Source organism: Schistocerca americana, chromosome 2, assembly GCF_021461395.2.
Source record: "Schistocerca americana isolate TAMUIC-IGC-003095 chromosome 2, iqSchAmer2.1, whole genome shotgun sequence".
Classification (NCBI taxonomy): Eukaryota; Metazoa; Arthropoda; class Insecta; order Orthoptera; family Acrididae; genus Schistocerca; species Schistocerca americana.
This window is the reverse complement of record NC_060120.1, coordinates 40,853,849-40,880,270: the sequence shown is the minus strand read 5'-3', so window position 1 is coordinate 40,880,270 and position 26,422 is coordinate 40,853,849. Positions and strand designations below refer to the sequence as shown.

The 26,422-nt window shown below is 45.7% G+C and overlaps 1 protein-coding gene and 1 pseudogene across 1 annotated transcript in view; one reads left to right on the top strand and one right to left on the bottom strand.

Annotated features, from left to right (window-relative positions):
- LOC124593768 (reversion-inducing cysteine-rich protein with Kazal motifs-like) overlaps positions 1 to 26,422 on the top strand; it is a 208,104-nt gene that overhangs the window by 64,454 nt on the left and 117,228 nt on the right. Inside the window, exon 7 of the mRNA XM_047132117.1 lies at positions 15,877 to 16,180. Within this exon, the coding sequence (XP_046988073.1) occupies positions 15,877 to 16,180 (304 nt within the window). The remainder of the gene's footprint in view (positions 1 to 15,876; positions 16,181 to 26,422) is intronic.
- On the bottom strand, positions 1,696 to 1,813 carry LOC124597510 (annotated as a pseudogene).

The following is a 26,422-nucleotide window of genomic DNA, read 5'->3' as shown; positions in this document are numbered from 1 at the left end:
CACGACACACTAACATTATTAAAGCTGTTACCCACCATATACGTAAATTACAGCCTTCCACAATCCTCTTCAACTACAAAGGCCGTACCTTTCCTATCCTCACCTTTGTCTTCGTAGTATGGATCTCGGTACCCTCAAAATTTTGCCACTCCCTGCAAGTACTCGAACGCTGTGCACTTTGCCTAACCCTCCATAGCCACCTTCCCTCCTGGTACATGTATTCTTCACTATCTGATAAAAGTTCCCCTTTCTCCCTTAATTTCTCAAAAATCTACTACATCCTAAAAACATGACTATCGTAAGTCAAATGTCTACAGACTTTTCTACCACTGCAGCTCTACGCACACATCACACCATTCCTCCATCTCCACATCCTCAATATCTTGTGGAAAGGCAACTTCAACTGGGTCTCCCTTTTCCCGATCTAGAAAGTGACGCGTCACATCTGCCCATTCTACCAACTATAGCGCAAATCTCGTTACTCTTTCCCGCTCAGGCGTCCGTTTTATACGTCCTGCTTTTATCCTTCCCCCCCCCCCCCACACACACACACACTCACAGATATAGCAGCCACCTTACCTCTATTGCCCATCCATCCCTCTGTCTTCCTTCCCTCCTATCTACGTAGCATCTACTTGGAGCTGATCACGGGGGACTTGCCGTGTCACGGTCGTCGTGACCGTGAATGTCGTATCGTGAGAAACATCGTCACCATCACCGGCGCAGCATGAGCCACATGATCACCGTCTGAGTGTTAGAGAAAAATCATAAAAAGGGATATTTTAACCTTAAAAAACACTATTTGTACATATTTTATTGCTACAATCACTGAATTTTATATATCAGAAATGTATTAAGTTATTTAAGGAATAATGCATTCATGTAGCAATGAACTATATTCTATTTCCACTAACAAGTTACGAACATAAGCGTATTTCTCACGTGAAGCTAAAATTCATGTATTCCATGTATGAAGTGCTCAATCAGCATTTAATCTGTATAATCTGTGTAAACATACATTAGCACAAACCATTTCAGATGAGAATACCTCGAGGTTGTACCGAGAGCTTCTCATTTGAAATAGGTAGAAATAGGCCATTATTAACGAACATGCTACTTAGACTGTATTACATATCCAAATACAGCATATCACTTCCCTCTGCATACTACAAATTATTTACTCCACGCACATTGTGTTAGCTTTTTTTTCTTTTCTTTCACATTTGCATTATATAAATTATATTGTCATCAACTAAGTACTGACAAATTATATGGAACGATTTTAACAATTGTTAAGCATTTAATTCGCTGTAACCTTAGAGAAATCCTTATATATTATGTTCTTTGTATTATTAAAAAAAAGACATTAACAACTGTGTACCAATAAAATTGTAACAATGAGAAGTCTTAGCTGTTAGATTCAGAAGCATCCGACCCACCTTACATTTCAAGGCGGTGGGTTACTCTATAGTGTTAATGAAATAAATAAATCTCTCCTCCCGCACAGGCCATGATGGTCCAAAGGTTCCGACCGGACGCCGTGTCATCCTCAGCCCACAGGCGTCACTGGATATGGAGAGGCATGTGGTCAGCACACCGCTCTCCCGGCTGTATCTCAGTTTCCGAGACTGGAGCCGCTACTTCACAATCAAATAGCTCCTCAGTTTGCCTCACAAGGGCTGACTGCACCCCGCGTGCCAACAGCGCTCGGCAGACCGGATGGTCACCCATCCAAGTGCTAGCCCAACCCGACAGCGCTTAACTTCGGTGATCTGACGAGAACCGGTGTTACCACTGCGGCAAGGCCGTTGGCAAATAAATAAATAAATATATTTTAACTCGTTTTACAGAACAGCAGTAGCATGGTTGATGCAGTCCAAGCCCCACTCCCCCCGCCACCCATGAGGTGGAATGAAGTGGAGAATGAAAGATAAAATCAGATTAATTGTTCACTGCCTTGGGGAAGCCGCTGCAGATAAGCCTAAACGGCTGTGTAGTCTTTTATAATATTAAGAATTTAATTAGATGTTGTGTTTGTACACCCAGAGTGATATTAATAAGATTCTGATGATGTGTTGTTGCACAGTCTCTGCCATCAAGCGTTGCGACACGTGTAGCACGGATTATTTACTGTAGCAGTCAAAAACGTCACGCTCTCAACGCATCCAACGACGTAAGCATAGGAATCCGTTCTTGTTTCCCAACAACACAACTGGTTAGTGAGCATAAGGGATAAGTGTCTTCAATGGCCTCCGCAGATAGCGTATTTGAATATCATTGAGCCATTACTGTCTGTATTCGGAAAAGACTTCAAAGTTCACAATACTCTTCTAGCACTTGAAAACGACTGCGAATAGTAGATTTTCTAGTAACAATCCCACTGACTTATCAATATTTATACAAGATGTGTCCTAAGAGTTCTGTGACTGGATCACAAAACAAAGGAATGAGAAGTGTGGCGTCACCGCCAGACACCGCACTTGCTAGGTGGTAGCTTAAATCGGCCGCGGTCCATTAGTACATGTCGGACCCGCGTGTCGCCACTGTTAGTGATCGCAGACCGAGCGCCACCACAAGGCAGGTCTCGAGATACGGACTAGCACTCGCCCCAGTTGTACGGACGACTTTGGTAGCGACTACATGGACGAAGCATTGCTCATTAGCCGAGCCAATAGTTAGAATAGCCTTCAGCTGAGTCAATGGCTACGACCTAGCAAGGCGCCATTAGTAACATTGCATGTATCTAGAGAGTCTCACTTGTATCGCCACAATCTCCAGATGTACGAAAAGGATGGATTAAAGTTAAGTATTCCAGAAGCTACGTACTTTTCTTTATAGCATTCATTACGTATCCTGCTTTAACTTAGCGCGTGCCTTTCGGCTTCCTCTCATTGTGTCTAGGCTGTCTTGTCTAGACACAACAAGAAGAGAAAAACAAAACATATTAATTAACATTAAAGTACGCGTAATCTCCATGCTGCCGAGCGGATCCACAGGAAATGATGCTGCTTCTCCCCATGTGCCTCTTTAAAGTTTTCCTTCTGCTCTGTGCCAATGTTTTTTAATCACGTCATCGAAACTCCTCACTTCCACTTCGATGACGAATCATACAAAGACGTACAACACAGAAACGTCTGCTCACTAAATTTCTACTCTGTAAGTTCTCTGTGTCTTAACACATTTTGTTTCACGCAAATTTTTAGCGTTTTCAGAAAGAATCTTTCTTTCTGAAACGGAATGTGTGCCGTTTTGAAGCATCCTGACAAATTAAAAGCGTGTATTTGACCGGGACTCGAAACATGTTCCTTATCTTTCGCGAGCAGTGCTCTTACCGACTGAACTATGAGGACACGATTCACGCCCATCCCCCATCCCCACTTACAGCTCCACTTCTGCCAATACCTTTCTCATACCTTCCGGACTTTCCGGAAGTTGTGCTGCCTATCCTGCGGGAATAGAACTCCTGTAAGAACAGATGGCTTTATCACAAAACAGGAGATTATTTGTAGCACTAATCTTTTGCTCTATAGTGGAACGTGCGGTATTTTGGAACTTCCTAGCAGACTGAAACTGTCTGCCAGACTTGGAATTGAATCCAGAATCTTACCTTTCGCAAGCAATTCACTTACCGACTGTGCAGTGCAGAAATGACTCACGACCCGCCCTAAGGATTCACCTCTGCTGAAACTTGCTGAAACTACCCATCTCCCACCTTCCAAACTGCACAGATATTTTCCTGCGTACAAAGAGCGCTTATCAGTCTTGGAGTAAAGTGGCAAGGAATGTTTAGCAGCTTTCAAACGATATCTTACTTATAATTCTTATGAATATGTCAATCTTAATTGTTTGCCGCACGCTATTGTTTACGCAATGATTTGGGCATCTGTAACCTTCGGAGTCCCTTTCAGGCGTCGATTCTAGACGAGTGCAAAGTTTTAGAGATAAATGTTTTTGATAGCTGCTCGAACAAACATCTCATTATTTTAAAATCTTATGTATTCCATTTTAAACGAAACAGGTGGGCCAAGTCCCTCGTTAACACCAACTCTAAATACTTGCACCAAGTTGTAAGCTCAACATATTCACCACTAATCACGATTTTTCTCTTTATTATACGCATCACCGACCAACAGCCTAATCAATTCCCTTCCGCCCGACCAACGGCACGACAACTGAAAATGTCAGCGAGGACGAAGATAACATTAGCATTACGTCCTCAAATATTGGCGTCTAAATACAGCCAAGGCACAATAACCACTCAAAAATATTAACAAACACCAGGGCTATCGAACTACACGCCATGCCGGACAGCATCAACAACGCGAGGAAACACACACTCGCTGCTCTGACCCAACCGACCGACTGCCTAATCCAGCACGCAGACAGCATTCATAACTGCTCAGTGGAAATCACAGAAGCTATACACAGTAAACACACGTAAACACTTGCACCAAGAACTCCGACAGTCATAAAATCAATCACTGTGGAACCACAAGGAGAAATCACAAGTCGGCACACACACAGACTTTCCACAAGCGGCCGTCGACCAAATACACGTCATCCGATGAGGCGACCGACCGAACGACCAACCAAGGTCGTCCCCACTCAAGGTATGTGTGTCGGTAACAGTTGGCCGAATCATGGCTGTCCGGAGCTCACTGTAGCTCCATCCCGACTCCCTTGATGTTCGTTCGGAACTCGGAGACACAGCGATCCGGGCACACTGGCTCGGACCCAACCATGCGGAGGGAACACTTGCCCATTGGCCACCCGACATCCCTGCCCAAGGAAGGAACCGGCCCACGTCCGGCAAGATGACCAACTGACGAGGCCCAGAAACGGTCAAAAGACCAAATACAAGTTGCCCGATGACACGACCGACCGAACGACCAACCGACAGTCATTCCCACTCCAGTCTCCCGTCGGACAGTACGTGTATGCCGCCAGCGCTCGGCGAGTACTGGCTGTCCGCAAGTCACTGGCGCTCCGTCTCGACTGAATTCCCTCAGAGGACGACCCCGAAATACTAGCGGTCGCTCCAGAGAGAGTACGACAGTGCACTTATGGACAAGCGCTGCTGCTCCCACTCACGGGCAAGGAAACCCGCAGCTTAGTGACTGCAGTAAATCGAATAAGAAAGGTGGCGGCAGTACCGTAAAGACAATATGACAAGCAATAAACGGCATGAACACGAGCCGCTCACGGATCACATATTTTTCATATTTTCATTCACTGATGTCCTAGAGGATAATATTCCAAGGTAACTCCTCAGCTCACTGCAGAAGATGAAGTACAGGGTGATTCAAAAAGAATACCACAACTTTAAAAATGTGTATTTAATGAAAGAAACATAATATAACCTTCTGTTATACATCATTACAAAGAGTATTTAAAAAGTTTTTTTTCACTCAAAAACAAGTTTAGAGATGTTCAATATGGCCCCCTCCAGACACTCGAGCAATATCAACCAGATACTCCAACTCGTTCCACACTCTCTGTAGCATATCAGGCGTAACAGTTTGGATAGCTGCTGTTATTTCTCGTTTCAAATCATCAATGGTGGCTGGGAGAGGTGGCCGAAACACCATATCCTTAACATACCCCCATAAGAAAAAATCGCAGGGGGTAAGATCAGGGCTTCTTGGAGGCCAGTGATGAAGTGCTCTGTCACGGGCTGCCTGGCGGCCGATCCATCGCCTCGGGTAGTTGACGTTCAGGTAGTTACGGACAGATAAGTGCCAATGTAGTGGTGCTCCATCCTGCTGAAATATGAATTGTTGTGCTTCTTGTTCGAGCTGAGGGAACAGCCAATTCTCTAACATCTCCAGATACTGTAGTCCAGTTACAGTAGCACCTGTTGTGTCTAGACAAGACAGCCTAGACACAATGAGAGGAAGCCGAAAGGCACGCGCTAAGTTAAAGCAGGATGGCGTGAGGTCTGAAACAGAATACGTAATGAATGCTATAAAGAAAAGTACGTAGCTTCTGGAATACTTAATTTTAATCCATTCTTTTGGTACATCTGGAGATTGTGGCGATACAAGTGAGACTCTTTAGATACATGCAATGTTACTAATGGCGCCTTGCTAGGTCGTAGCCATTGACTTAGCTGAAGGCTATTCTAACTATCTGCTCTGCAAATTAGCGAGGCTTCGTCAGTGTGCATCGCTAGCTACGTCGTCCGTACAACTGGGGCGAGTGCTATTCCGTATCTCGAGACCTGCCTTGGTGGCGCTCGGTCTGCGATCACACAGTGGCGACACGCGGGTCCGACATGTACTAATGGACCGCGGCCGATTTAAAACTACCACCTAGCAAGTGTGGTGTCTGGCGGTGACACCACAGCACCTTCGAAGAAAAAGGGACCAAAAACTTTATTGACTGAAATGGCACAGAATACGTTCACCTTAGGCGAGTCACGTTCATACTGAGTTGTTTCCCGCGGATTCTCAGTGCCCCATATACAGACATTGTGACGGTTGACTTTCCCGTTAGTGTGGAAAGTTGCTTCATCACTAAACACAATCTTTGAAACGAAAGATTCATCTGTTTCCATTTCAGCAAGGATAAAATCACAGAAATCGATTCTTTTAATCTTATCAGCTGCAGACAGTGCTTGAACCAATTTCAGACGATAAGGTTTCATAACTAACCTTTTTCGTAGGACTCTCCATACAGTTGATTGTGGAATTTGCAGCTCTCTGCTAGCTCTGCGAGTCGATTTTCCTGGGCTGCGAACAAATGCTTGCTGGATGCGTGCTACATTTTCATCACTCGTTCTCGGCCGTCCAGAACTTTTCCCTTTGCACAAACACCCATTCTCTGTAAACTGTTTATACCAACGTTTAATACACCACCTATCAGGAGGTTTAACAGCATACTTCGTTCGAAATGCACGCTGAACTACTGTCGTCGATTCACTTCTGCCGTACTCAATAACACAAAAAGCTTTCTGTTGAGCGGTCGCCATCTTAGCATCAACTGACGCTGACGCCTAGTCAACAGCGCCTCAAGCGAACAAATGTACAACCAAATGAAACTTTATAGCTCCCTTAATTCGTCGACAGATAGTGCTTAGCTCTGCCTTTTGTCGTTGCAGAGTTTTAAATTCCTAAAGTAGTGGTATTCTTTTTGAATCACCCTGTATTTACATCCACAGTGTCCATTCGTGTTAATGTGAGCTCTGTTGGGTTTAAATCCGAAGAGTTTACTGGCCAGGCGAATACGGTAAGTTTATCCCGGTTTCTTCGAACCTCGCACGTACACTGTGCACTGTGTGACATGTTGCGGTGTTCTGCTCGTAGATCTCATCGTGCCGAGGAAAAAGCAAACAGCATACAGGGGGAGGACATTTTCCCCAAGGATAGACGCTTACTTATTTTGATCCACTGTGCCTTCCAGGAAGACGAGGTCGCCCAGGGAGTGCCGCGAAAACTTTCTACAGACCAAAAGGCTCCCTCCTGGTTGCAGTGTGTTTGCTTTCAGACGTTTCACGCCATATACGCCAAGAAAATGGCTCTGAGCACTGTGGGACTTAACATCTTAGGTCATCAGTCCCCTAGAACTTAGAACTACTTAAACCTAGCTAACCTAAGGACATCACACACATCCATGCCCGAGGCAGGATTCGAACCTGCGACCGTAGCGGTCGCTTGGTTCCAGACAGTAGCGCCTAGAACCGCTCGGCCACCATATACGTCAATGACCATCAGTAGGACGCAGCATAATGCGTCACTCACATAAACGGCCACCCGTCGCCACTCACTAGACGTCCAGTTACGGTAATGGCTTGCCAAATTCCAGCAATCGTCCGTGTTTAACAGCTCTCAGGCTAGTATGGAAGCTTACAGGGTGTTTCAAAAATGACCGGTATATTTGAAACGGCAATAAAAACTAAACGAGCAGCGATAGAAATGCACCGTTTGTTGCAATATGCTTGGGACAACAGTACATTTTCAGGCAGGCAAACTTTCGAAATTACAGTAGTTACAATTTTCAACAACAGATGGCGCTGCAAGTGATGTGAAAGATATAGAAGACAACGCAGTCTGTGGGTGCGCCATTCTGTACGTCGTCTTTCTGCTGTAAGCGTGTGCTGTTCACAACGTGCAAGTGTGCTGTAGACAACATGGTTTATTCCTTAGAACAGAGGATTTTTCTGGTGTTGGAACTCCACCGCCTAGAACACAGTGTTGTTGCAACAAGACGAAGTTTTCAACGGAGGTTTAATGCAACCAAAGGACCGAAAAGCGATGCAATAAAGGATCTGTTTGAAAAATTTCAACGGACTGGGAACGTGACGGATGAACGTGCTGGAAAGGTAGGGCGACCGCGTACGGCAACCACAGAGGGCAACGCGCAGCTAGTGCAGCAGATGATCCAACAGCGGCCTCGGGTTTCCGTTCGCCGTGTTGCAGCTGCGGTCCAAATGACGCCAACGTCCACGTATCGGTCTCATGCGCCAGAGTTTACACCTCTATCCATACAAAATTCAAACGCGGCAACCCCTCAGCGCCGCTACCATTGCTGCACGAGAGACATTCGCTAACGATATAGTGCACAGGATTGATGACGGCGATATGCATGTGGGCAGCATTTGGTTTACTGACGAAGCTTATTTTTAGCTGGACGGCTTCGTCAATAAACAGAACTGGCGCATATGGGGAACCGAAAAGCCCCATGTTGCAGTCCCATCGTCCCTGCATCCTCAAAAAGTACTAGTCTGGGCCGCCATTTCTTCCAAAGGAATCATTGGCCCATTTTTCAGATCCGAAACGATTACTGCATCACGCTATGTGGACATTCTTCGTGAATTTGTGGCGGTACAAACTGCCTTAGACGACACTGCGAACACCTCGTGGTTTATGCAAGATGGTGCCCGGCCACATCACACGGCCGACGTCTTTATTTTCCTGAATGAATATTTCGATGATCGTGTGATTGCTTCGGGCTATCCGAAATATACAGGAGGCGGCTTGGATTGGCCTCCCTATTCGCCAGACATGAACCCCTGTGACTTCTTTCTGTGGGGACACTTGAAAGACCAGGTGTACCGCCAGAATCCAGAAACAATTGAACAGCTGAAGCAGTACATCTCATCTGCATGTGAAGCCATTCCGCCAGACACGTTGTCAAAGGCTTCGGGTAATTTAATTCAGAGACTACGCAATATTATTGCTACGCATGGTGCATATGTGGAAAATATCGTACTATAGAGTTTCCCAGACCGCAGCGCCATCTGTTGTTGAAAATTGTAACTACTGTAATTTCGAAAGTTTGTCTGCCTGAAAATGTACTGTTGTCCCAAGCATATTGCAACAAACGGTGTATTTCTATCGCTGCTCGTTTAGTTTGTATTGCCATTTCAAATATACCGGTCATTTTTGAAACACCCTGTATATGCAGCAACGTTCGCTGAACGGTGGTTGAGGAGACACTGTGGTAGCCCCTTGGTTTACATAGTTGCTCAACAGCTGCACGTTTCTTCACCCTCGGTGCCGGTTTTGGATAGCGCCATTTTGCCATACACGGTGTACTTTAACCAGGGCGGCACCCGAACCGTTTACAAACTTGGCCCTTTAAGATAAGCTTCCAGCCTTGTTCCGAAAGCTTATGATTATTCCCTTTCAGTCGGCAAATAAATCGCTTCGTTTCCGCATTACGAAAAGGACTGCACCGTTTACCGCGTCCCCCCTCCATGCTAATGCTGACACTTACTGTCTGTGAATCATTATCGGATTAAACGATACAGTGACGGAGTGTTCACCTGTCGAAACACAGGCTGTTGTCGAGGACGCTACTCGGCTACATTCTCATACCTTATTTGAACATTCGATATGCTGGAAGAAGCCCAAGTTTGTTTCTGTATTTTTTCACGATCGTCCGTTGGCGACATACAGCAGACCGGAACAAAGTCAGTGAATATTCTGATAATCAGTAGCCAGAGTAGCCGCCATTGTTGGAGATCACCGCTGCCACACGTCTCGGCATTAAGTCAAAGTGACGTTGGATGTGTTCCTGGGGTACAGCAGCCCAAGCAGCTTCCACAAGTTGCCAAAGATTATCTGGTGTGGCAGCTGGGGATGTAATCTGGGTCACTTGTTGAGCAACCATGGACCACATGTTTTCTATCGGCGAAAGATCCGGAGAGCGAGCCGGCCAGGGAAGCACTTCAATCTGGTTATTGACGAAGAACCTTTGGACAATGCGTGCCACGTGTGGTCGCGCATTATCCTGTTGAAATATGGCTGTGGCCGAGCCCTGAAGGTAAGGAAGGACAACTGGCTCCAGCACCTCGGATATGTAGCGACGGCTATTGAAAGTACCGGCAATGCGTACTAGAGGCGTGCGAGAGTAATATCCAATACCGCCCCATACCATAAAACCCGGTGCAAGACCAGTGTGGCGGTGCATAATGCAGCTGTCCAGCATCCTCTCTCCACGGTGTCTACACACTCGAATCCGACCATCGTGGTGCTGCAGACAGAAGCGTGCCTCGTCAGTAAAGACAACGTCATTCCATTCTGCCGTCCACATCCGTCTGTCATCACACCATTGGTGACGGAGACGTCTGTGGTTCTGCGTCAATGGTAGACGAAGCAATGGACGTCTTGCGGACAGACCACTCTGCTGTAAATGGCGTCGAATGGTACGCGCAGACACTGGATGATGCGTTACAGACGCAATGTGCTGTGCTATGGTTCGGGATGTCACTGAGCGATCCGTCACTGCCATGCGCACAATTTGCCTATCAGCACGTGCAGTGGTGCACCGAGGTGAATGCGATCTACCACGTCGGTCCTTCGTACCCTCCTGCATCCAACGGTCACATATCCGCATTTCAGTTGTTTGGTTTCGTCCAACACGACTAGCGATTTCTCTGTATGATAATCCACAATCTCTGTCGAACTCGGATACTTGATCAAACGATGTTCGCTGTTGTCTACGAGGCATAACTGATCGTCTTGTGAAACAACCACAAGGTAAACACACGTGCCGAACGTACACTCGTCGAAATCGCCAAGCCTTAAATGGCGTTATGAGGTGGCGCCACAGGCGTGCGTGATGTGCGTCTGCGCTGAAATTCTAATCAGTTGCATATCTCATCGCTGCAAACCCATGGTGTAAATTTCACTTGATTCGGATGCTTCCTTCAGGGTGTTGCATTTACGGTGGCCAGCAGTGTGGTTTTAATTTTCATGTCTGCTTCTGTAGGACTAAACTTACGAGCCAATACCCCTGGTCATGGAACGCATCAATGCATTAAATCACATCAGGAAAGTTAATGACAAAATAAAATTTACGCGAATTCTGCGCATACAAAAAGCTTTTGAACATATGCTACCATAATCAAAAATACCAGCCACGCATTTGCTTAATATTTTTCCCGAAACGCCCCGACAGAATAGAAGGAGTTCAAAAATGGTTCTAATGGCTCTGAGCACTATGGGACGTAACATCTGAGGTCATCAGTCCCCTAGAACTTAGAACTACTTAAACCTAACTAACCTAAGGACATCACACACATCCATGCCCGAGGCAGGATTCGAACCTGCGACCGTAGCAGCACCGCGGCTCCGGACTGAAACGCCTAGAACCGCTCGGCCACAGCGGCAGGCGGAAACAGAATACACTCTTTGAGTCGTTAAACGACTTCTAAGGCGAAACTATGTTTGACACTAAAGTACTTGAATTGAAATTATCAAGTACCCTATCTATATATAGACTTGTTAATAACTTTTGTAAACACCAGTGACATAGAACTGGTTTAAAATAGTTTGCATTAATCGTTCCTTCCTTTTTGGTGCTTCGTACCCCTATCGGTAAAAACGGAACCGTTTTACGATCGCCAGTTATCCGTCTGTCTGCGCGTTTGTCCGTCTCTCCGACTGTTAAAACCGTTTGTTTCAGGAACGGGTCGGTATATCCAGTGAAGATTTGTGTCACTAAGGACAACGGTCCCTTGACACAGTAAAACATTTAAGCTTCGAAGACAATGCAATCTAAAGGTACGGCCATTTATGTCATATAATTTCACAATCGCAAACTTACTCATCAAAACTTGTGTGGTATTTCCCGTTTACCTAAAATCGTGAAATCTGGCAAGTAGCAAGTTTTCACAGTATAAGGAAAGGAGTGAATCTGAAAACTGTTGATTTTTAAGTGTCTCGCAGGACAATAATATTTGATTATCAATTGTTATCCGGTTGTCTGTCTGACTGTATGTTACAAACCCTTTTTCTCAGGAACGGTTAGACGTATGAATTTAAAATTTACGTCACGTACAGGGTCTGACGGCAATCAAATATCAGCTTCGTGTGATATAATTACAAGTGAACAATTTTCGGTTTGTTTCCTTTCCTTGTAGTGTGAAAACTTGCTTCCTGAAAAATTTCATGATTCTAGGTCAACGCGGATTAACGCATATGTTTTCACGAGTGGTTTGCGAGTAAGTGTGTTACATTAATGGCCGAATCTGTTGATTTCATTGACTTAGAAGCTTCAATGTTTTACACCGCCAACGGAACGTAGACCGTAGCATGTGGCTTAAATATCAATTTTAAACGACTACCCGTTTCTGAGAAAAAGGGACGTTAGTAGTCAGACGGACAGACGGATAGATCAACAGACAACAAAGTAATCTTATAAGGAACCAGTTTTTACCAATCGTGATATGGAACCATAATTACAAATATGGTTAACTACAAGGCTGACCTATGTAGCAAAGTGCTTTCGTAACCTATAAATAGCCCATCATACCCATGGGATTCCTCAGTCTTGAGCGGTTCAATTACTGACCCAGTCTCCCCCATGTCTTTTCAGATAGCAGTGTTGGAAAGCTATTATGAAGAGAGTTACATGATTTCATGCAGAAACTAAGTTTTTATTTAATTCACCCTAAATATCCATATATATAAATTTTTTCAAGATGGGACGTCGAACAGATGTGCAGAACTATAGACCTACATCTCTAACGTCGATCAGTTGTAGAATTTTGGAACACGTATTATGTTCGAGTATAATGACTTTTCTGGAGACTAGAAATCTACTCTGTAGGAATAAGCATGGGTTTCGAAAAAGACGATCGTGTGAAACCCAGCTCGCGCTATTCGTCCACAAGACGCAGGGGGCCATAGACACGGGTTCCCTGTAGATGCCGTCTTTCTTCACTTCCGCAAGGCGATCGATACAGTTCCCCACAGTCGTTTAGTGAACAACGTAAGAGCGTATGGACTGTCAGACCAATTGTGTGATTGTATTGAAGAGTTCCCAGATAACAGAACGCAGCATGTCATTCTCAATGGAGAGAAGTCTTCCGAAGTAAGAGTGATTTCAGGTGTGCCGCAGGGGAGTATCGTAGGACAGTTGCTATTCACAATATGTATAAATGACCTTGTGGATAACATCGGAAGTTCACTGAGGCTTTTTGTGGATGCTGCTGTAGTATATCGAGAGGTTGTCATTGTAGACAAGTGTAATGAGCTGCGAATACATAGAAAGAAAGATCCTTTATCATTTAGCAACAATACAGCAGGTCAGCAACTGGAAGCAATTAAGTCCACAAATTATCTAGGAGTAGGCATTAGGAGTGATTTAAAATGGAATGACCATATAAAATTAATCGTCGGTAAACCAAATACCAGACTGAGATTCATTGGAAGAAACCTAAGGAAATGCAGTCCGAAAACAAAGGAAGTAGGTTACAGTACACTTGTTCGCCCACTGCTTGAATGCTGCTTACCGGTGTGGGATCCGTACCAGATAGGGTTGATAGAAGAAATAGAGAAGATCCAACGGAGAGCAGCGCGCATCGTTACAAGATCATTTAGTAATCGCGAAAGCGTTATGGAGATGATAGATAAACTCCAGTGGAAGACTCTGCAAGAGAGACGCTCAGTAGCTCTGTACGGGCTTTTGTTGAAGTTTCGAGAACATACCTCCACCGAGGAGTCAAGCAGTATATTGCCTCCCCCTACGTATATCTCGCGAAGAGCCCACACAGAGGCATACCGACAATCTTTCTTTCCACGAACAATACGAGACAGGAATAGCAGGGAGAACCGATGGAGGTACTCAAAGTACCCTCCGCGACACACCGTCAGGTGGCTTGCGGAGTATGGATGTAGATGCAGATGTAGAAAGTGCTTTCGTAACCTATAAATAGCCCATCATACCCATGGGATTCCTCAGTCTTCAGCGATTCAGTTATTTACCCAATCTCCCCCATGTCATTTGAGGTAGAAGTGTTGGAAACCTGTTGTGAAGAGAGTTACATCATTTCACCCTCTACATTCATAAAGAGGTTATTGAGTACTGTACAGAGGCTATATCTGAGTAGCAAAAAACACTGATAATACATGTTGGCTTAATATCGTCGACCGTGTGATGTTGCACAGACATTCCTTTCACGACTGACCTTTACATTTAATTTAATACTATCCTGAGAATTAGCTATTTTATCACCATGTAACATTTTTTTGCCTTCTTAACATCTTTAAGCACTTTGCATTGTTGTTTGTAATGCGTTCCTGCAGCTCGATTTTGTTCTACATTATATCTGTAACTTGGAACCTCTTTTGATGCTAGTCAATTGTCAGGATGAGCATTACTGCAAAGGGCATTTGATTCTAAAAAATTATGTCAGGGTGAAAAACACTAAATAAATTACTTTTTCTCTCTTAACAACATGTGAGCTGGGTGGGTTCTTCCTTGGCTCGGGTATGAGGTAGAATGAAACAGCATTTTTACATAAGATAACTTTTATTGAAAGTTTTGTACAATGGTTTCCTTACTGGATTGTTCTGGCTGGGAGAGCGGCAACTGTGTCGTCTGTGAAGCCTTCTGCTGCGTGGGCCGCGGCGTCTGATTATGCTTGGTGGTGTGCATCTCGTGTCGCTGTTTAGCCCAGGTGACTGGAGACGCGCATCGTTGAGGTGCCCCGTTTAATTATTAAGAACGAAGTCGTGAATTGGATGGTGATACCTTGGATGTGGCGTCCCGGTGTTTCTCTCTCTATGCGGCCACGTGTGACAGTGTACGTCGGCCAGCGGAGCGGCGCGGCGGGGAAAGGCCAGTGTCCCAGACTCGAACAACGGATTCCAGCTTGCCAGTCTTCGGCTGTCAGATTTTCATCACCACCTCACAGATGACTGCTGATGTGAGACCGTCTCCTTCCCGTCCTCACGAGTCACCCGGGTACGTAGAAATCAGTCTTCAAATACCTTCTAACTTCTGTCTTCTGGCGGCGAGGCTGCTGCTTTCTATTCCATTACAGCGGCGGATTTGGTGCTTCTGTGTACGATGTAGTCTCTTCTTGCATGACGGTCTTCAGTACCGAAACTGAACTGAAAACTACTGTCGGGCCCACTGCGTCTCGCGTATTTATTTACTTCAGTTCACTGGAGGTGAACGACTTTACGGTCATTGCCTCTTCTGTCACGTTGAAAAGCTTCTCGAAGAATCTTCTTAACGTCGGTCATTGGCTCTTGGAATGTAGGCGAGGGCCTTTGATCACATGTGACAATTGAGAAACACGTGAGCCGGTCGGGCGATGCCCTGACGGCTGAATCGATAGCGTCTGCTTATGTGGGGAGGGCGATGGCTTCTCCTGAATGTGCTGACTTCACGGCCATTGCCTCTCTGCTCTGCCCGCTGTTTGCCAGAGTGTAGCTCTTCTAAACTAAACTGAGTTTTTCATTTATTTTCTAGTCTCCACTTCACATTGATTTCACTAATTTATTTACCTATCTTAAGTACCACTCAACATATCCTTATCCTAGTAGTTAGCCACGCAGGTTGGCTCTCACTTCCGTTACCGCCCAACTTTCGATGCGTGGTCAGCCGCGGTCGTGCGAAAGTTACCCTCGTGTCTCGCAGGACCGACTGTGGCAGTGCTTCCTGCAGCGTCAGCAGGAGCCAGCGGCCGGGGAGGCTGCGGCGGGGGCCGCGCCAGGGCTGGGGGCGGTCGGCGCGGAGGCGGAGGAGGCGGCGTCTTCGCGCATCGACCGCGCGGGAATGGACGCCGCCAAGCTGCACTGCTGCGCGCGCGCCGCCTCCACCGCGTGCCGCCGCCTCTGCTTCCGCACCTACTCCAGCGAGTGGGTGCGCTTCTGGCCGCAGTTCAGCGCCCACTGCCTCGAGGACTCCGCCGAGGTCGCGCTGCTCACCTGCGTCCAGGAAGGTAGGCCGGCGCCTCGCCTCACCCCAGCTGCGGAGGCCGCAGTCGTAAACTGAAGAGAGAACCGCGATCTCGCCGGCGGAAGAGGGCTTTCCAGAAGCTTTCTGTGCCGATTCGGATACCTATGTGCATCCAGAATGAGATTTTCATTCTGCAGCGGAGTGTTCGCTGATATGAAACTTCCTGGCAGATTAAAACTGTGTGACGGACCGAGACTCGAAATCGGTACCTTAAACTTTCGCAGGCAAGTGCTCTACCAACTCAGCTACCCAAGCACGACTCACGCAACGTCCTCACAGCTTTACTTCTGCCAGTACCTCGTCTCCTACCTTCCAAACTTTACAGAAGCTCTCCCGCGAACCTTGCAGAATGTTTGGAAGGTAGGAGACGAGGTACTGGCAGAAGTAAAGCTGTGAGGACGTTGCGTGAGTCGTGCTTGGGTAGCTGAGTTCGTAGAGCACTTGCCCGCGAAAGTCTAAGGTACCGAGTTCGAGTCTCGGTCCGTCACACAGTTTTAATCTGACTGGAAGTTACCTATGTGTATAGCTGTGAAAGAGCAAAATTAAAATACAGTGTCAGTATTAAGATTTGTGCACTTTTGCGGTACATGCCGTCGGTAAGAATTATCGTACACGGTCCGTCAAAAAAACTTTCCGAGACTGTTAGTATCCCTGCTGTGTAAAAGACGTCAGTGCAGTAACTGTGGTGGTAACTTGAACTAACAACTATGAACAACAGATGTACGAAATTTCAAACAATTTCGACAAATAGTATTGGCTGGTTCTGAGAACTATGGGACTCAACTGCTGAGGTCATTAGTCCCCTAGAACTTAGAACTAGTTAAACCTAACTGACCTAAGGACACCACACACATCCATGCCCGAGGCAGGATTGGAACCTGCGACCGTAGCGGTCTCGCGGCTCCAGACTGCAGCGCCAGAACCGCGCGGCCACTTCGGCCGGCAAATAGTATTGTTCTGCTGAAAATACCACAAGTACGCCGATATCGTCGAGTTATGTCTAACTGCAAAACGAATAAACCTAGAAACAGCTCCCGAGAATCTCAATACTAACCTCTGAGCACTATCAAAATGGGTGCAGGGTGTAGGATTAAAGCTAAACCCATCTTGTTGGTCATTCTAGACTTATTAACCCTATATGTCTGGAATCCCTAGCATCTTTAACCCTAAATGGAACAAATATAAACTTCTCTCTTCCAGCAAACTGTGTAGGAGTAATAATAGATGAAAATCTAATCTGAACTTGCGAGGTGCCAGGGTGGAGAAGAGTTTGTACCTCTTTAATTGAGACGAATTTTGCATGAGAACGAGACATGCACTCGACCCCCTCCTTACCTACCGCATAATTAATTATGCTCACAACGGTAACGGAGGGAAATAATGGTGGACCCTGCTAGTTGGTAAACTAAGGAGTACACACTCACAATAATTTAATAAAAATCGTAATCTACTCAAAAAAAGAGAACTTTATCATAATAAACAACAGGAAATGGGATTCTGCCTATATCTACCAAATGATATGCGGATTAAATATGACAATGAGATTTATTATGTATCACAACATAAATGCTGGGATCACAAGGAGAAACAAGCAAGGTGGACCTGTAGCAAAGCGAGCGCGCGTGCTGCTGAGGGATTCAGTATAAAATTGATAAGGTCCTACAATGCTGGAGCCGCAAAATTCTGTACCAGTACTGAAATCTGCAGCACGTCGTCGGTAGGCAGCGTCCTGATGATGTAGGCGCCGACTTCTGCCGTGCAGAAACTCTGTGTCAACCGCTGGCCGCGAAGGCTGTCCGTGAATTCTAAGTTCTTCCGAAAACGGGGGACCAAGTCGCAAGAACGTCCGACTCCGACGAAGATCTGATCCTGAATCCTCTCCGTGATGCGATGCAAGAGCGAAGCCAACATTGCTCTACTCCCTACTCTCCGCGAATCAGCATTCAGTTCTGATTCCAAAATTCCCCCAAACTGTCTCAGAACATCATTTGCGCCAATAGCGACCGTTCCCTCCAATTCCGAGCAGGGCTTTATGACGTCAACTAGCCTCAGTTTAAGTTGACCAATCATGCCTCTGCTATTCAGCTGAGGCCACTGAACTTGCCGTTTGACCGGCTACGAAAACAACCTGCGTAGACCACCTGCTGTCGGGCGCCAGACAGTCGCACCCAGCGGGCAGGTCCGCAAGTATTCTCAGAATCAAGAGGACAATGCAGTCAGTCGGTGCCAGGAATCTTCGTTCCGGACGCGCCGTAACGGTAAACACATAAACTGCTGCGACTTTCAGACGTCTCGCAGGTCGTTTCGCCCTGCATACAATAGGCGAGACTCGACCGACGTCAGTCGTTCCGCCAGGCGCTTAAGCCTATTGTACGAACCCCACAGAATCCAGGGAAGTGCAGCCCACAACCGGAAACGCAGTGTGCTGCGTCCACCGATGTTCGCCTCGCACAGGCCACCCAAGGAAGTAAAACAACATGTTTAGGAATCAAGTGAAAAGTATTTTTTGAGCCCTCAGTATAAATACTCTCATTACAATAACCTTATTCGGGCTGTTACTACCGGGCAATGACATAGAACATTAATATAATTGATGAAAATGACAGGAGACATGCAAAAGAGGGCGTGGAACCTCTCGGACTGAGTACATGACTGCAATGCGCGAGAAGGCATCAGCATCTCTCCATGCACTAAAAAAATATGAAAAGCTATTGTATGTTATATGAATGCGTGTGTCTCTTCTTTCGGACATGTCAAAGTTACGTTCGAGCTCCTGTGGGCATCTCAAAGTAGCGAGCATTGAGGACATGGAAGTGGACTGCAGACACCAGGCGTTAGGTGGTAATGTGCATCGTCTGGGGGTCCTACAGAGATAGTCTGCGCAGCTGCAGTGAATACTGTGTCCAGCTGGCGCAATGGTTAACGCAGCTGCGTCGTAAGCAGGATATCCCAGGTTCAAATACCGGGCCGGTATGCACGTTCACTCGCAGCCACTGATTCCACATAACGCCCCGATGCAGCTGTCATTTATAGCTCCTTCCGTTTCCTTTCCTTTCTCCCCCCTCTTCCTTAAATTTATACAGTGTCGTACATTGATAGTGACCGGGCCAAATATCTCACGAAATAAGCATCAAACGAAAAAACTACAAAGAACGAAATTCGTCTAGCTTGAAGGGGGAAACCAGATGGCGCTATGGTTGACCCGATAGATGGCGCTGTCATAGTCCAACGGATATCAACTGCGTTTTTTAAAATAGGAACCCCATTTTTATTACATATTCGTGTAGTACGTAAAGAAATATGAATGTTTTAGTTGGACCATTTTTTTCGCTTTGTGATAGATGGCGCTGTAATAGTCACAAACGTATAAGTACGTGGTATCACGTAACATTCCGTCAGTGCGGACGGTATTTGCTTCGTGATACATTACCCGTGTAAAAATGGACCGTTTATCAACTGCGGAAAAGGTCGATATCGTATTGATGTATGGCTATTGTGATCAAAATGCCCAACGGGCGGGTGCTATGTATGCTGCTCGGTATCCTGGACGACATCATCCAAGTGTCCGGACCGTTCGCCGGATAGTTACGTTATTTAAGTGAACAGGAAGCGTTCAGCCACATGTGAAACGTCAACTACGACCTGCAACAAATGATGATGCCCAAGTAGGTGTCTTAGCTGCTGTCGCGGCTAATCCGTACATCAGTAGCAGACAAATTGCGCGAGAATCCGGAATCTCAAAAACTTCGGTGTTGAGAATGCTACATCAACATCGATTGCACCCGTACCATATTTCGAGCACCAGGAATAGTATGGCGACGACTTTGAACGTCGTGTACAGTTCTGCCACTGGGCACAAGAGAAATTACGGGACGATGACAGATTTTTCCACTCGTTCTATTTAGCGACGAACCGTCATTCACCAACAGCGGTAACGTAAACCGGCGTAATATGCATTATTGGGCAACGGAAAATCCACGATGGCTGCGACAAGTGGAACAACAGCGACCTTGGCGGGTTAATGTATGGTGCGGAATTATGGGAGAAAGCATAAGTGGCCCCCATTTTATCGATGACAACTAAATGGAGCAATGTATGCTGATTTCCTACGTAATGTTCAACCGATGTTACTACAAGATGTTTCACTGCATGACAGAATGGCGATGTACTTCCAACATGATGGATGTCCGGCACACAGCTCGCGTGCGGTTGAAGCGGTATTGAATAGTGTATTTCATGACAGGTGGATTGGTTGTCGAAGCACCATGGCCCGCCATGGCCCGCACGTTCACCGGATCTGATTTCCCCGGATTTCTTTCTGTAGGTAAGTTGAAGGATATTTGCTATCGCGATCCACCGACAACACCTGACAACATGCGTCAGCGCATTGTCAATGCATGTGCGAACATTACGGAAGGCGAACTACTCGCTGTTGAGAGGAATGTCGTTACACATATTGCTTAAATGTGGTATTTACAGGTAATCACGCTGTAACAGCATGCGTTATCGGGAAAGATAAGTTCACAAAGGTACGTGTATCACATTGGAATAACAGAAATAAAATGTTCAAACGTACTTACATTCTGTATTTTAATTTGAAAAACCTACCTGTTACCAACTGTTCGTCTAAAATTGTGAGCCATATGTTTGTGACTATTACAGTGCCATCTATCACAAAGCGAAAGAAGTGGTCCAACTAAAACATTTCTATTTCTTTACTTACTACACGAATATGAAATAAAAAATGGGGGTTCCTATTTTTTAAAAAATGCAGTTGATATCCGTTTGACCTATGGCAGCGCCATCTAGCGGGCCAACCATAGCGCCATCTGGTTTTCCCCTTCAAGCTAGAGAAGTTTCGTTCTTTACTGTTTCTCGTTTGACGCTTATTTCGTGAGATATTTGACCCTGTCACGATCAATGGACTTCCCTGTATAAAAAGCTCTTCTCTCTTGACCTGGAAAAGAAATTTTTACATAAACTTATACTTCCAGTTGTTGGTTGCAGTAATGTTATCGTGCAGGACCTTTCTCGGGAGAGCTCATGGAACTGGTCACGAATGCCTGTGTTCGTTATATTTGTGACGTTCGAGCCTCTGATCTCATTTCATCACCATATGCACAGCTACCCAGGCAAGCGCAGAGATTTCCATACCCTATGCCGGCCGTAGTAGCCGAGCGGTTCTAGGCGCTACAGTCTGGAACCGCGCGACCGTTATGGTCGCAGGTTCGAATCCTGCCTCGGGCATGGATGTGTGTGATGTCCTAACGTAAGTTAGGTTTAAGTAGTTCTAAGTTCTAGGGGACTGATGACCTCAGAAGTTAAGTCCCATAGTGCTCAGAGCCATTTGAACCATTTCCATACCCTATGTCTCCTTCAGTGTTTTATCAACGAAAACTGTCCCTCATAGCTCTGCTCGACCATAACGCTTTTATCTGAACAGCATGGCAGAAACACCAGTTCCCATCAGAGCAGACTCCATTGTGTCCCACTCCCTCGTTCAGCCACTTTCTGGAAGTCCTCCTCAGTAACATAAACCCGTCTCTGGAATAGCCTCCCGCATTGTATTAGAGAAGCGAATAACATCTCAAGCTCCAGAATAATCACATATCTTAAAAAACTGTCCCTGTATGTACTCATTACCCTCACACGTCATTCATTCGAACCTTATCTTCCTCTTTACCTAGTAATCTTAGTTGGTGCAGTATCCTTAATTTTCCTGTCCCCAGGGCTCGCTATTGCTGAAGATATCTATTTTGTTTACCTATAATTTATTTTTATATCCGCTACTATCGCTATTGTTATTATTCTCATTACTATTATTATTATTATATTATTACTATTATTACTATCACTTGTAGCTGCTGCAGTAGTACAAGTACTGCCAGCATTAAGTTTATTAGTTCTTAGTCAGTATTATTTACTCACATTGCTACTTCGTACACTCAGATCGTTTTAATACTATATGCCACATTAAAACTTTTGTTTCTTAGGAAAATTATGAAAAAGCGTACCGTATTTTTGGAACCCTGGTCCGATGTAAGAGAGATCATATCTAGTTAAATAAATAAGTGAATATAAATAAGATAGTCAGTCGCAATGACCCATCAAGATGGTGCACCGGAAAACACTTGTTACAGATAATGGGCTGTAATTCAATTCATGGGTGACGACACTTGTTTTTATCAATACGACTTAACCGCATGACGATATAGTGTAGAACAGTTCGCAAATGCCGAAGAAGATGTGATAATGTTGTGAGAGCCAAAAAGGCATTGAGTAACGTCTTGACTTTCGATCTATCTTTCGCACCTGCTTCAGTCTTAGTGGACCATCAGAGACCCATTCTGCACTTTGTCGTTATGTGGTAGATTCGTGCTCCTAACACCAAGTCTCGCCACCCACGAATTTAATTACAGCACATCGCTTGTAACGACTGTCTTCCATCGGCACCATTTTCATGGTTCAATACGGCTGTACCATCTAACCGAATTGTTTGAAACATCGCATATCGGTTGTTAACAGTTATTAGTTCAAGTTGCCACTGTAGCTACTAGCTACTGCGCTGATCTCCCTTATACACCAGGAACAAAATCAGTCTCGGAACTTTTTGTATAAGTAGTGTATAATGATCATTTGGATGCTGTAGCCGGCCGAAGTGGCCGTGCGGTTAAAGGCGCTGCAGTCTGGAACCGCAAGACCGCTACGGTCGCAGGTTCGAATCCTGCCTCGGGCATGGATGTTTGTGATGTCCTTAGGTTAGTTAGGTTTAACTAGTTCTAAGTTCTAGGGGACTAATGACCTCAAGCAGTTGAGTCCCATCGTGCTCAGAGCCATTTGAACCATTTGATGCTGTAGCTCTTCCTACTTTCCATGATTGGTGAAAAAAGTTGGAGCGAAAGGCCATCTTAAGCAGGAAACCGTTTAAGTGCTGTTGCTTTACCTAAAGGTGTTTTAGCACTTTCCATGCTACCTTCAGTGTGTTTTATTTATTTTCTTCCTCACATGACGCTGTCAGTTATGACTGCGTGCATTGCACAGATTGTCATACTTTTCTGTCGCTGATCTTGCCTTCTTGTTTGTGGCGTATTAGAGCAAGTATGTCTTTGGCTATCGGCGGTTTTAACTGTTACAAACGCATCTGATCTACAAGGTTTCTGCCGCCACTTCAAATGTTGTTCTTCTGATAACAACTTATAAGGACTATTACTACCGATAGAGGTGTGACGTGGTAAATGGTACCCCTTGCGCGTCTCTGCTTGTCTGCAGATTTCAGAGCTGAGCGCGTCTTTTTCCGGCAAGAACACTGTCTTGGTGTTATGTTCACCAGATGCGCAAACGCTGATAGTCACGCGCCAGAGTGCGAGCAGGGAATCGTTGTTCATGTATCGCACGGAAGTGTCGCGTGCAGTTGAGTCGCATCAGAATTCTACGGACAGTTTGCAAGTGTGATAAAATATGAATTTCGAAGGTTTTTTTTACGCCTGTTTGTAGAACAACAGTGCATAATTATTGGGTTTACTAGCGCAGGCCCGCATCTCGTGGTCGTGCGGTATCGTTCTCGCTTCCCACGCCCGGGTTCCCGGGTTCGATTCCCGGCGGGGTCAGGGATTTTCTCTGCCTCGTGATGGCTGGGTGTTGTGTGATGTCCTTAGGTTAGTTAGGTTTAAGTAGTTCTAAGTTCTAGGGGACTGATGATCATAGATGTTAAGTCCCATAGTGCTCAGAGCCATTTGAACCATTTGAACCATACTAGCGCAGGTTGCACGAAATCAATGTACGAGTATAAATCAGTATCGTCGTCCCGGGGACTGAGTGTTTGTGTTGTCCTCGTCATTTCATCATCATTCGTGAAAGCGGCAAGATTGGTCTGCATAAAACTGGGACTTTGTACGGGCGCTGATAACCGCGTATATGAGCGCCCCACCAACCAAAAATCATCTTCAGTATCGTCGTTCTTAGTGAGTAGCATCCGATGGAGAGATATGATCTATCATATCATGGTCTATCATAGAGTTAAAGGTTAATCTGGGAAAGAAATACAGCAGTGGCAGACTTCAGTATAAAAGTAGAATAAATTTAAGTAATACGAACGTGGTTCCCCCTACTATCTCCCTGATTAAAATTGGGCATGCGGTAGTTGCTCCTTGGGTACATGGAAGAAACCTCGGCAAATAATTGCTGTAGAGGAACGCAATCGGGCACACCATGGAAACGTTGAACTAGTGTCCACAGCGAATCTTTTTACCATTGGCGAACATCGGAGAAAAAAGGCAAACACACATAACTGGACCTCCTCAAGGCTAAAAACTGTGACCATTAAATACTGGAGGACTGTCAAGATGGTTCAAATGGCTCTGAGTGGCATGGGACTTAACATCTGAGGTCATCAGTCCCCTAGAACTTAGAACTACTTAAATCTAACTAACCTAAGGACATCACACATATCCATGCCCGAGGCAGGATTCGAACCTGCGACCGTAGTGGTCGCGCGGTTCCAGACTGAAGCGCGTAGAACCGCTCGGCCACACTAGCCGGCTGACTGTCAAGAGAAAGGAGTCTTACCATCAATGCAAACAACGTTCATGGGGCATTTTAACATTTCAGGAAACACTCAGAGGGGTAAACGACCGAAGACCAAAAATTGAACGAATTGAGATGGTATTATAAAGTTATCGTGAACAGTATGATAGATAAGTCCGGATATAGACATTAAGTCAAGAAGTATCATGGAGAGAAGCTACAATGAAATTTTAAAAACTGAGCTACAGTCGTATACTATTACTTCAGGGTACAAACCACTCTACATGTATTTCATGTTCCATAAGCGAAATAATTTTCATAACCAAAACATCAAGATTTTGTTGCGAGATTTTAAGTACCAAAGTGTCAACTGGGGAACCGGTGTTTGACGACAGCGGCTCGGGGACTGTGACGGAGCGCTCGGGACCCGAGCTGCAGCCGCACGGCCGTAAATGGACGTCTGTGTGTGCTTTCGCTCCCGCCCGATCGCTTCATCATAGGCGTCAAGGTGAACACATATTTGGATAAGAATTTCTCAGAAATGAAGTATGCATGAGAAGTAGCCACTTGCGGGACCCGGGCGGGTGCGTGTGCGTGGTTTGAGAGCTGACGGCCGCGCCACATCACTGGGCTTGTCTAGCGCTCTACTAGACTGGGGTTGGCGGTTGGACAGCTTGAGAGTACTGAGCGTGTCTAGACATACGTGTGCTGAATTATTTAGGAGGATTGTGAACGCCTGTAGTTAAATTATCTGCGTGTCTGCAGACTGTGTATTGTGAGCGCAGGCATAAGATGGAGTGGACTCCTTCCTTACTCTCCCCAGCAGCCTAGCGCAGCCTGACTAATTTTAGCATAATTCTCGCCCCTACAGACCACCATCTGGGATTAGGTCATAGGAGGGATGACAGTTCTGATGGCAGTAATTTGTACTGTGTCAGTTGGACAGTAAACCTCATGGTGGAGACACTGCCTGCAAAATAAAGACTTGTGTTCAGATCTGTTTTCCCGTCGTTTCTCCCCACCATCTTGGATTACGTCATGCACTGTGCACATTAGTACAGGTTAGCCTGCAAGCAAGGATCGGTAAGGGGGTGTGATGCTGGGCTGAGGATCGTGGTGTAGACTTTAATTATTCGATTCCAAGTCCAGGTGGGTGTGGCATTGCTTAAAACTGATTGCAAGTCCTAGGTTCTGTCAGGTCTAATCACGTGACTAATGCAGTAGCCAACAGGAGTGCAGCATTCTTGGGGTGGGGTGTGCTAGGTCATGGATGAACACCACGCTGATGGTGGAAAAATGTGGAACTTCTCATTTTATGATTGAATATTGAAATTGTAAATTGAGTTATTGAATATGATTAATATTGAAATGGAATTAAGTACTTCGGTAATAGATGTGTTAGATGCGCGATGTGGGTGTTACTTTGGTTAGCTTATTTACAGAAGACTATGTCGCGCGCGAATATGGAGGTTGCGGCCGAGGGTGTGTGACGTAAGCAGTCCGTCGCTCGTGGACCACTGACGTGGCGCATTTCCGGTTATAACGCATGCGCGAGAGAGAGCAGGTGATCTTGAATCATCACTCGACTTCACGGTAGCGCCCTCTGGTGGCCACGATTTGAACTAAGTCAGTTGGGCTCTGGAGATCGTGATGAACACAGTGGGTGCCGTCATCTTGAATACCAGTACTTCTGTCATCACCC